Genomic DNA, 13,145 nt, shown 5'->3' with positions numbered 1-13,145 from the left:
AAACTGATGCATCTACAACCTCTGCTGGCTAATTGATGGCGCCTGCACAGAGTCGAGGTATAATTCGATGATCAGGGTGTGGGTCTCCGTACACAAAGCTGATCCGCATATGAACTCGCCTCGTGCAGGTGAAAAGATGCAGTCGGTACTGCACACGTGTCGGAGGCGGCGTGTGTCAGTCTCGCTGTCCTCATTCAGAAGTGGAGGTCAGCATCAGTAGAGAGGAAACGCAATGCAATCAGGTGATTGGATACGACTAGATTGGGAGGAAAATTGGAAAAAATGAAAAAAAAAACAACATTATTTACTTTTACACAACATCTTAGTTCACTGCGTCGTTTTTCATACTCCACACTTAACGGACATACAAGGGATCTCGTATAAAGAAGCTTTAAGGGGAAGAAGATTTTCATGTGATGATGTGAAAGCAGCGCTGCATCAGTGGCTACGCGCTCAACCAAAAACATGTTTTGTTGACAGCATTAAAACGTTGGTTTGACGCTGATGTCATTTGTTTTTGAAATTCTTAATAAATAGGGTTAAAAAAAAGTGTGGACACTTTTTGAAGAACCCTCGTATTATTCTGTATTTACACTCATGTGAACACTGCTTGAGTTTGGTCCTGGCTGCTTCCCAAACAGCATCGTATGTCCTAAATAGTGTGTAACTAAACCACTTCACTTTGAACTTTGTTTTAACATTAAGCTTCACTTTCAGGAGGCACTTTTAAATTGGCTAATAGAATTTAAACTGAGTTTGTTTCCTTACTAATAATTCTTAGTTCTCATCCACTTTTAAGTTGGAAGAGTGCTGTGAACACAGCTTTGTTGTCCAGAAGCAGTATTTTTATACCATGTAATTGCATCTGACTTGAATATTTAAACAGAGGATGAATGCTGAGGTTTAATGATCAAGGCACAAACACGCCACTTCACTGTGAAGTTTTCTTTAAACCCTATGAAAACGGTATAAAGCAGTAAGCTCATTAGACACCGTAATCCTGCCGAGCGATCTGTACGTTACACCTGTGATTCAGAGTTTGATGTTTGATGATCAATTATGTACCAATACATCTCTTCACCTGTCTCTGACAGGGATCCGTTTGCAGTGGCAGCAAGATGACGTTTCAAAAGAACCTAAGAAACAAAGTGAATGCTTCCAAGAAACATAAATATTTATCCTCCGCTTGTTTATTTCTGCCTCTGAAATATTCATACTTATTTTGCCGCTCGAGAAAGTAGAGCGAACTTTCCTCTGAAGCAATTGCTCTGTGGCTCTTGCCAATAGTCCTCCAAACATTTTACTTCCATTTCGTTTGATGTGCACGCCTGTATCTGCATTTTTTTTTTCCTCGAGAAATTCATCTTTTTGCAAGCACTCAGTGTAAAGTAATACCAGCTAAGCACTCTGCATATCATTACAGGGAACGGTGAGATATGGAAAGGCTCTTAGTGAACCCAGACTGATAGTTTAAAAATGAGGCTTTAGCTCAGATTTATTTTAATGGTGCTTTTGCACAGAGAATTTTAAACTTTTCTTTTCTGACATTTAACCGCACAACATTTCTAATTTCAGCCAGCAAAAAAGCATAACATTTCTCCACAGCTACATAAAGGACTATTATCAAATGAAAGCTGCAGTAAGTTAATTGTAGCAGTTAAGTGGTGAAACCAGTGATTATTAAAGAGGTAATTACTTTTTCACAAGGGTGATGTATGCTGGGTAATCTTGTTTTTGAAATGTGTTGTGTTTTTTTCTCCCGTTTCTTTGGTGTAATACTTGGGTTTTTCATTTCTTTAATTACATTTTCATTAACAGCTCCATTAGGTCAGGATCTTAGTGGGCACAAAGCAGGAACATACCGGACAGGGTGCAAATCCATTGCAGGGCCTCAGCCACCACACAGACATAGCCAAACGTATCTGTGTAGACACCCGGCTGGCTGATAGCATTGCTGAGATTTTAAACCCAGATCTTGATAGCAGTGCATTAGTGTAATGGACCGCTGAACCACCCGAGCGCCCTTGTTTTTTAAATAATCTAAAATAATTTAATATAACAGGTGTGTTCAATACGTTTCATAATGTACATCAACTCGTAAAGGACAATTTGAGTGATTTCTGCAACTGTTCTTTTCTATGATGGATACATTGCAATGCATACAGTATTTCCTACTGGGTAGATTTATCTTTTATTTAAGTTTTTTTTACTTAAAATCACTGCGTATCCTTTCCAGACTAATATATTTATATTATATACATTTACATTTAGGGCAGTTGTAGCCTAGTGGTAAAGGTAAAGGACTAGTAATTGAAAAATTGCTGGTTCAAGCCGCACCACTGCCAGGTTGCCATTTTTTTTCATTTCTTTTAAGAGTAGCTGTTAGTTTTTATTGTGAGTTTTATGATGTATATGATGTTTTTATAGTGACGACTCAACCTGTAGTAGCTTTGCAGTTAATGTACTGCAGACTATTGACCAACTTGTCACTGTTAGGCCCCCAGGTATCATTACCCCTTGTGTGATACTAGTTTTGGCAGGTCTCTAATAGCTATGTAAGGAAATTTACCACTCACTCGTTTGTGTTTTATTGTAGTCAGTGCCCCCACTGGAATCTCCCAGACTTGCACCGGCCCTGTCTGATGCCTAAAGATTGCGTGCTTGGTGAATGGGAAGAGTGGACGCCATGCTCGAAGATGTGTGCTGACCCTGACAGTCCTACAGGCACTCGGACCAGGAGCAGAAAGATCCAACAGCTTCCTGTGGGTGGAAGAGCCGAGTGCCCGCTGCTGGAGGAAAGTCAGCCCTGTGAACCGCTGGGAGAGGGCGTGCCACGCTGTGCCATGTGAGTCAAGCTGATTGGACTGAATAAAGTGCTTCAACTAAGCATTTATATTCATAAATCACCTAGTTTTTGTCTTGTTACATGAACCCATCAGCTACACATGGAAGACAACAGAGTGGGGCGAGTGTCGTGTGGACGTCTTGCTCAGCCAGCAGGACCGACGTCGTACCAACCAGACAGGCCTGTGTGGAGGTGGCATGCAGATCAGAGAGGTCTACTGCATTCAGGAAAGTGCTGAACTCGTCACCTACATGAGAGACGACCAGGACAATCCAGGTACAACAGCATGTCGTGTTACCTGCTCAGGAGTTAAAGGGGGGTAATGTTGATGGAAATGTTATTATTGGAGTTTTATCTTATGATTTCTTGCACGGTTCCTCAGTTCCTCACAGAAATACAGTGTAATGTAACTGTGTGTAATGCCGGATGTTAGAACCATTATTTGTGATTTATCGCTGTTAAGGGCAGTCTGTGGAATACACTGAAACTCTTCCTCTTGCTTGATTAAGACACACTGATGCCATTGATTCCGTTCTCCCTCTGATTTATGCCGCCATATTGCTTTTTTGCTTGTTGAGCTTGGATTATATGGACATGATAAAGTGATTTAACTGATGCTTACACTTTTCTGCTTTTAAATGAATGCCAATAATTACTGGGGCTTTTCATTAATACAGTTTACATTTAGGACTGTCAACTGGATTCACTAGTAACACTAATTCTTAAAAACAAACAAAAAAAGAACATATAAAAAAACAATCTCATCTCTGTATTAACAGGTAAAAAAAGTTAGTTCACTTCTCTTATCTTAAATACTGGATTTATTAACACTATCTAAAACAATACGTACGACTCCCAATGGCTAGGCTTTTTCAGCCATACCATCTCACCCCCACCCCCTCTCTTTTCCCTAGCCACTGGGAGGTGCACTTGTCAGTGCACTCTCAGTGCCGCTCCCAAGCCCAGAAAAAAATATGAGGGCTTCGTCAGAAAGGGCATCCGGGGCGCTCAGGTGGCGCAGCGGTAAAACACGCTAGCACACCAGAGCTGGGATTTAGAATACTTCATATTGAATCTCAGCTCTGCCATCCGAATGAACAACGATTGGCTGTTGTTCACAGGGTGGGAAAAGTCGGACTCCTCATAACTGGTGCAATTACGACCTCTGCTGGCTGATTGATGGCATCTGTGCAGAGTTGAGGAATAATGCTGATCAGGGTGTGGCTCTCCGTGCACAAAGCTGATCTGCATATGAACTTGCCTCGTGAAGGTGAAAAGATGCAGTAAGTACTGCACACATGTGGGAGGGGGCGTGTGCTCCTCAGTCAGCGGTGGAGTGTAGTATCGGTACAGAGGTAGCGTAATGCAATCAAAGTTAGTTCATTTCTCTAGTCTTAAATACTAACTAAAAACAATACGTACAACTCCCAATGGCTAGGCTTTTTTAGCCATACCCCCAACCCCCCTACCTTCCTAGCCATTGGGAGGTGCACTTGTCAGTGCGCTCTCAGTGCCAGTCCCAAGCCTCTTGAAAATAGAAAGAGGGTTGCAACAAGAAGGGAATCTGGCATAAAAACTGTACTGGTGTATGGACCAGATCTGCTGTGTTGATTTTACAATTTTGTATTGTATATACAGGTGAGGTTGGAATACTGCTGGTTTAATGCTTGCTAATAAAACAGAATTGTTTGCTAAACAGAGCCTCGGCCTCCACTGTGGTGGGATTGTTTTGCATAAGACTGTTACAACATGGAAATAAAGGAATGACATCTATTAATTAGTGATGTTTTTGGCTGATACTTGATTGTCAGTATCGTCACAGATACTGATACTGTTTTGTTATCAGGGCATAAAAATGTTCTCTTAATATGTACCTGACAAACGAATTCTAAGTACTACTCAAATAAAAGTACTAGAGTGAATGAAGTGCATTACAGCCCACCTCTGCTTCCCCTCCAGTCTTTTTTCTGCTTCTCCTGCTTTTCCAGCTCAGAGCTGCACAATAAAACCTATCAGCACTTGCACATGCTGGAGCTGAGATTTCTGAAATTCTAAGGTGTGAATGGAAGTGTTGTAGCACAGGTTGCTTTAAAAAGAGTTCTGCTGCTGCTGGTATTTGGTTGAAAAGGTTGTGAGGAGTCGGGTCCTAATCAACATGGCACAGGGTTACTGAATTTATCTGAGGAAATTCTACAGACTGTGAGCAGAGAAATGACAGAGATGGCAAATGTGCATGTTTATGCTGTGTTGTGTGAATTCTGGCTGTGTTCAAGAAACAGGTTGAAACATAAGACTGAAATAATGGAGCCAAGTCGGGCCGTAACTGGTTTTCACTCATGCTGGTGTTAAAATGGTGCCAGTTTTGCTCATTTAATGTAAGGTTCCATTCCTGCTATAAACAATTTAGATTGCTTAATGAATGTAATGAGGGTGAAATGAGATTTCAGATGAGATACACAAAAGTATGTGGGTACCTGCCAGTGAGCTTGTTGGATATCCAGTTTCAAAACAATATGCATTAATGTAGAGCTGGCCACTCTTGCAACTATAAAGCCTCCAAGAAATTTTGGACTGTTTCTGTTGGCACATGTGCACTAAATTAGAGCTTTTATGAGGCTGATGTTGAATAAAAGGCCTGACTTGCAATTACTGTTCTAATTTACGAACAAAAGTTGTTTAGTGGAGTTGAAATCAGGAAGGGGCAGCACGGTGGCTCGGTGGGTAGCACTGTCGCCTCATAGCAAGGTCCTTGGTTCAGTCCCCAGGCAGGGCGGTCTGTGTGTTCTCCCCGTGTCTGCGTGGGTTTCCTCCGGGAGCTCCGGTTTCCACCCACAGTCCAAAAACATGCAGTCAGGTTAAGTGGAGACACTGGATTGCCCTATAGGAGAGAGTGTGTGTGTGTGTGTGTGTGTGTCTGCCCTGCAATGGACTGTTGCCCCATCCAGGGTGTTACTGTGTGCCTTGTGCTCATCAGTTTATGTCTTTATGAACAGGGATTAGTCATGCTGAAATAGAAAAGGGCCTTCCCCAAACTGTTGAATCAAAGGTAGAAGTGCATTATTTTCTATATGTCATTGATTGTATATCTTTTAATATTGTATGTGGCTGAAACACATGACATTATTAATAATAAGAAAGGGAGACCTGGGTTTGATTCTTAGTAATGTCACTGGCACAGTTGGCTGTGTCTGAGGGAGGGAGGGCTGGGGGATTTACTGCCTTATTGATGCTGCAATCATCTCCTGCTATCTGGTCAAGGTGCCTGGATTTCAGCCATGTGTGTTCCTTTGTGTGTGTCATAACTCTGTGTATGAGCCCGATGTCATTACACATCAGTTACATCTCACGTTTTTACAGTTAGTCAGAGGTGCTGTTTTATACCAAATATTAGTTGTTTAGGACCCATCATCAAGTTCAGAAACTATATAAAACCCTGCTTTTCCTATCGACTGCTGAGCTCTGAGCTTCGCTCTGATTCTCTCACACATAAGCCAATTAGGGTAAAAGCATCTGATAAATGTAATGGAAATGCAGAGTCAAAACTAATGGTTACAGCTCACGCTTTACAAACTGTAGCTTGTTCTTACACCGATTTCACATTCATTGTTTCTTCATCAACATCTTGTACCTGATTAGTGTTTTGTCTGTGTATTCATGAGCCTGTTCGACATCCACGTGGGTATTCCGGCAGCTCAGAGTCTGATTCGACCCAAACTTCTGCTCAGGGTCCGCAGGCCATCTGGTAAACACGTACAACCTGCGAAGCGCGGTGTTAATTCGGTCTTTGATCCGTCAATCTTCCGTTCGCTCATTATCATTTTTATTCCCAATTTAAGGAACATGCTGGGGGAAAAGCAATTACCTGCACCCTTTTTCTGAGAAGCCATGAGATATATCTGGCGTTTTGTCATTTAAGCCCTTTGGGATCAAGCGCAGAGGAGCGGAGCACACCTGAGATCAGACGTCTTATTATCATGCATCATTTTAATGGTGTTTGATGTTATTATTGAACAATAGGGAATTTTGAGACTTTTTAAGGATGTGCTCTGTCAGTCTTGCAGATTTGGTGTAAGAAGAATGTATTTATACATCATTATTTATACATGATGCTTACAGGACATATCATTGTACACAGTATGTTTACTCAGTCATTTGTTTATTCATCTTTAAAAGCTATCTTATTCTGGTCAGTGTTCCAGGATATTATAGTGAAACCTCGATTTAACAGACTAAAAGGGGGAATCACTCGTCCGTAAAATGCTTTTCTCCGAAACAGGCGAGGGTTTATGTCCAGGGGGTGCGAAAATATACAAAACAGTACTATGGTCCACAAAAGTGGACATATTACATGCACATAAACAGTAAAATGAACAACGTAAATAGATAAGTAAAAATGTCATGTAAAACCTGTAAATAAATATTAAAATTGGTTTACTGTATTACTGGGGAGAAATTTCTGTGATGGTATAGTGGGGGACTCAGAGTTTCTATTATTCTGAGTCTGAAACTCTGCTGGTGGCTACTGGAGCCATCACTGTATTTATACAAACTGTAAGCCATTTGTACATTATTGGTTCATGCGTCAGTTCTGTTATTATTTAATCAGATTTTGTGTTAAATTCGAACACTGTGAGGCTACACAGACACAATACTTCACTACATCCAGAGGTCCCGTGCACCGTCTCTTTATCCTGGGACCTGTTTTGTCAGTACTTATTACTCTTCCCAGATAAAACAAACGTCTCATGGAATCAAGCACAATGTCAGAGCTGGAGGGAACAAATGCCAAGAAAAATTATTTCAGCTCTGATGGATCAGACATGCCTGTTAGGTGAAGAAGATAATACATTAGCCTCTCGCACAAAATCAGATTTTATTTCAACACATGCAGCACTACAAGTATTGAAAAACGAAACACAAAATGTTGGATATATGGTCTGAAAAATGGGAATCATTGTAACCTGTTAGATGTGTACACACTTTTTTGATATGAGGTGTTAGTTTATGTTACTTCTGTCCACTTACATGAGATCTTTGGCACCAAAACACCCCCAAAGCATAAAACCACCACCACCGTGCTTGAAATAGGTGTAGTACCATTGTTGACAAATATCTCAATCTCTCATTCAGAGGTTTTTTGTCTTTCTTTGTAAATGAACCACCTTTCAGTCAATGTTTAAGGTGCTGATTTTAAAGTAGGTGCTTCTTTTTCGCAACACTTGGGCTCACAGCAATGTAAAAATCACTTGGCTATAGACAGAGACTTTTACATTCCTGTAGCTTCTAATTAATAGCAGTTCTTTAATGGTTCCTGGATTACGTCTGAAGGGCGGCACAGTGGGTAGCACTGTCGCCTCACATCAAGAAGGTCCTGGGTTAGATTCCCAGGTGGAGCGGTCAGGGTCCTTTCTGTGTGGAGTTTGCATGTTCTCCCCATGAGCTCTGGTTACTTCCCACAGTCCAAAGATGTGCAAGTGAGGTGAATTGAAGATACAAAATTGTCTTTGGCTGTGTTTAACATTAAAGACTTGAACTGATGAATGTTGTGTAACCAGTGATTACCTGTTCTGAATGTAACCAAAGTGTGTAAAACATGATGTTAAAATCCTAATAAAATAAATACATTTGATCTGAATACCTGGGCAGGTTTTATTTCTCAGCATGAGGTGTTAGTTTGTGTTTTTTTACTTGACCTTTGCAAAGAGACCACTGTATTACAGTCTTACAGAACAAAATGTTTCCATAGTTGATCTTGGGACCTGAAGCTGCTTAGAAATGAAATATAAAAAATATATGTGGAAATATATAAGATCCGTACAACTCAGCAGTACTTAATAAAAGGAGACTTCCCCCCAACATGTGACTGATGCCAAAGACAGCTCACAATAAAGCATATTCTGATCGAATGCACCGAATACACCAGAGAGAGACAACAGCTACACATACCTGGAACTGTTAAAGAAACCCTCAACCAAGAAAACACAAGAGCAAAAATGAAAACAAAATATAAATGGACAAAAAGAAACAAGGAAAAAATGACAGATCATGCCATAAATAACACAATCATGTGTAAAAAACCCAAATAATATGTGTATAAAACCCAAATAAATAAGATCCGTACAGAGCTCCTAATACTTTCTCATTGTAGTTGTAAAAGAATAAATACATTTCTTTAACAGGATCATGACTTAAGCAGGATTTAAATCTGTTTGTCACAGCTGGAAACATACTGTATATTAAACATGCTTTATATTAATACACAGGTCAGAACTGGTGTAAAAGTATTACAGTATGACACATGGTATTAATAGTGACAATTGTAATAAATGTATTAATATAAAATTAATTATATTATTTCTTTATTTGTGGTTTACTCTGGATTATTTCAGTTTATATTTGGCTCCCAATGCATTGTTACCAGATTAGAAAGAATTATAAACACAGTAATCAAAGCTTTACAAAAACGTCCTCATAGAAAGTTCCTCAGATGTGTTTTTTCTTCATTCAGCTTTAATCTTTAATATTGTGACATACTTGAGTAGTTATGCTCTGTTTCTGACTGAGCGGTTTGTAAAATTCAGTCACACAGCATGTTTCTTTTCATTGTGCATTTTGTAATATAATACTGTGTGTGTGTGTGTGTGTGTGTGTGTGTGTGTGTGTGTGTGTGTGTGTGTGTGTTTTCCATGCAGAATTACAGCCTGTAAACAGTCAGATGTGTGCTGGTCCCAGACCGAACACCAGCCAGCTGTGCCATATTTCGTGCCCTGTGGAGTGTGAGGTCTCACCGTGGGAGGCCTGGGGGCCGTGCACCTTCGAAAACTGCAATGACCAAAGTGTGAAAAAAGGTAGAGCCACACACACCACTTCTACACTTTTAAAATAAGTTTAAATCAACACTAAATACATCTAAAGTCAGAATCAGATTTCATAAACCAATATAAATGTCATTGGCTATTAAAAACAGCAGATATTTTTGTTGCTTATTATTTATGAGTCTTTATTTAGATTTACAACTTGATATACAAAATTCTGAATATACAGTTCTAAAGGCATATAGTTATCAAAAAGATTTATCTACTCTACTCTATTTTTCTTATCTAAATTTCCGCATTAATTACTTAAGATCTTGTGGTTTGATCTTCATTCTTTATTCTTTATTCGGGCGGCACGTGGCTCAGTGGGTAGCACTGTCACCTCACAGCCAGCAGGTCTTGCATTTGATCCCCAGGTGGGGCGGTCCGCGTCCTTTCTGTGTGGAGTTTGCATGTTCTCCCCGTGTCTGTGTGGGTTTCCTCCGGGAGCTCCGGTTTCCTCCTACAGTCCAAAGACTTGTGTAATCAGTAACTACCATTTCTGTCATGAATGTAACCAAAGAGTGTAAAACATGACATTAAAATCCTAATAAATAAATAATAATACATTCTTTATTTTCCCCAATCTAATAACACACAAGGTCAGAATGCTGTTCCATTGTTTGATTGAATGATTGATTGATTCATTCATTCATTAATTTATTTATTCACTATTTGATTTCACAAACTGCTTTATTCAGAATTACAATGGAAACACTGGGTACCACTCAGCAAAGAATTGGTTCTGCCTGTGTTGTCTTTCCATGAATACAATTCTGTTAAGCTTAAGTTTAAACTCGAGTTCCTTTTACTTTCTCTAACGTTAAGTGCTTTGCTTTTGGTGTGATCTCTGCAGGAGACACAGTTCTAATTAGAGAACTACGTTTCCTTTATTTGTACCACTTTCTGCAGATTGATGAACACTCAGTGTCACTTTGATATAAAGTAAAGAACAGGCCGATTAGTCTCTCCCTGACTCAGTAATAGGGATTAAAACCTCCAAACATTTTCCAATTACAAGAACCTATTAAAGAATTCATGGACATAACTGTTGAGAGGTGACTGACATGAAAATTGATTTAATGTAAAGTCCCGTCAAGGTGCTGCTCGCCGCTGAAGTTAGAATTATTAGTGCAGAATGATTACTGCAGACGAGCTTAATGATTTCCGTTTCTTGTCAGAAAATGTCTCAGGGCTAAAGAATAACAGCTAGATGGAAATTCAGTGAACTTTCCTCATGAGTGTGAAGGATGGCCAATGATCTCATTTATATTCATACTGTCCATTTGGAGACTTTCTCTTCTACTTAAATGAGGGATTCTGAGCCTAAATAGCCAGAAAGAAATCAAGGAATTGGAAAAGAGTGCGATGACTGGAAAAGTCTCCTTTCTGAAACTAATTACAGATTTCTTTCATTTTGAGAGATGCTGGTTATCCACATTTTATAAACAAAATTTTTACACACATATTTTAACTTAACATTTTACTCGCAGTTTTCTGAAAAGAGGTTTTAATGTAAATTTAAAGTAATGTCGGGGCAGTTGTAGCCTAGTGGTTAAGGTACTGTACTGGGAATCAAAAGGTCACTGGTTTAAGCCCCACCACTGCCAGGTTGCAAACTGTTAGACCCTTAAGAAAGGCCCTTAACTCTCAGTTGCTTAGACAATATACTGTCACAGTACTGTAAGTCACTTTGGATGAAAGTCTCTGCTAAAAGCCAAAAATGTAAATGTAAATGCATCTCATGGTCAAACAACTGGGTACTAATGTAAACAAAAGCTAAAATATCATTGTTACTGGGTAAAATGCATTTACATTTAGGTAGGTGCTTTTAAACCCAAAATAAAAAAAGAGACAACAGGAAGGAAACCTTGTTAACTACAGACAAAACAGGAGACGTCTGCAAATTAGACTGATTTAGAAATAAAGGAGCTATTGTCTATTAATGCTGATGATGAAATCTTTTACCTACACCGATCAGGCATAACATTAACATTCCTCATATTGTGTTGGTTCCACTTTTGCTGCCAAAACAGCCCTGACCCTTCGAGGCATGGACTCCACTAGACCCCTAGAGGTGTGCTGTGGTATCTGGCACCAAGATGTTAGCATCAAATCCTTTAACTCCAGTAAGTTGTGAGGTGGGGCCTCCATGGATCGGACTTGTTTGTCCAGCACATCCCACAGATGCTAGACAGGATTCAGATCTGGGGAATTTGGAGGCCAAGTCAACACCTCAAACTCGTTGTTGTGCTCCACAAACCATCCCAAACCACTGCTTTGTGGCAGGGCACATCATCCTGCTGAAAGAGGCCACAGCCATCAGGGAAAGGGTGTACATGGTGTGCAACAATGCTTAGGTAGGTGGTACGTGTCAAAATAACATCCACATGGATGTCAGGACACAAGGTTTCCCAGCAGAACATTGCCCAAAGTATCACGCTGCCTCCACCGGCTTGCCTTCTTCCCATAGTGTATAATGTTATGCCTGGTCGGTGTATTACATTATGCAATTTCCTTCATTTTTAACACTTTCCTTCATTATCCCAATTAGGAAATATCCATTTTTCCTATTCATTTATTTACTGGCTGAGCACGGGTGCAGGCTAACAGTCGCCTCTTCAGTCTTGTCCTGCTTCAGTACTTAATTAAGGTAGCAAAAGAGAAAACAAAGGCGTCTCTGCTGATTGTCTGCTTTTGCGTTTGCTTCTTTTATCAACTGTTCTACATCTCAGTCAGTCTGTACATTCTGCATTACTTGAAGGTTGCCTTGGTTTGGTTTAAATCATCTGCCACAGAAATCATTCTCCATGTTCATTTATTTTAGGCTTCAAATTCCGAAGGCGAAAGATTGTGAATTACCCGACCGGAGGTGAGGGCAGCTGTGCCCACCTTGTGGAGGCTGTGCCCTGTGACGAGCCCAGCTGTTTTAGCTGGCAGCTGATTGGTCTGGAGGAATGTGTCCCTGATGAGGACATGGACTGTGGGCCAGGAACTCAGCTTCCTCAAGTCCGCTGTGTCAACAGTGAAGGTGAGACATAAAAATAAGGTTCCACAGACTATTTATTTTGAATCAGAGTAAGAAAGCACATGAAGAATGCTCAGACGATCAGTCGGTCTGTGAGATTTCTGGCTTTAACAAGCCGACCAGGTCTCTGATTGTAAGCTCTTACATCCGGAATGTGTAAATGTTTAATGATATCATAGTTTTGTTCTTTTAATTACAGATTACACTGTTCTGGACTCAGTGTGGTTCACTTGATTAATTAATCAAATCAGTATTAGCATTAATAATATTTTTTTTTACTTTAGCTGATATAAAAGGTTCTGAACTTTATTTCACTTGACATGCACCCAAACAGCAACCTTATAAATTATGTATTGCATATTTAATGAAGCATTACCTCCAGATTTTAAAACTTTGCTCTGTTTTTTGTGTATGTGTA

General features: G+C 39.9%; 1 protein-coding gene across 1 annotated transcript in view; it reads left to right on the top strand.

Annotated features, from left to right (window-relative positions):
• thsd7ab (thrombospondin, type I, domain containing 7Ab) overlaps nucleotides 1-13,145 on the top strand; it is a 109,613-nt gene that overhangs the window by 51,110 nt on the left and 45,358 nt on the right. Inside the window, exons 3-6 of the mRNA XM_062985178.1 lie at nucleotides 2,597-2,845; nucleotides 2,940-3,121; nucleotides 9,538-9,693; nucleotides 12,527-12,730. Coding sequence (XP_062841248.1) covers nucleotides 2,597-2,845; nucleotides 2,940-3,121; nucleotides 9,538-9,693; nucleotides 12,527-12,730 — 791 coding nt within the window. The remainder of the gene's footprint in view (nucleotides 1-2,596; nucleotides 2,846-2,939; nucleotides 3,122-9,537; nucleotides 9,694-12,526; nucleotides 12,731-13,145) is intronic.

This window comes from Trichomycterus rosablanca, chromosome 23, assembly GCF_030014385.1.
Source record: "Trichomycterus rosablanca isolate fTriRos1 chromosome 23, fTriRos1.hap1, whole genome shotgun sequence".
NCBI lineage: Eukaryota > Metazoa > Chordata > Actinopteri > Siluriformes > Trichomycteridae > Trichomycterus > Trichomycterus rosablanca.
Note: the sequence above shows the minus strand (reverse complement) of the source record. Positions and strands in the feature narration are given on the sequence as shown.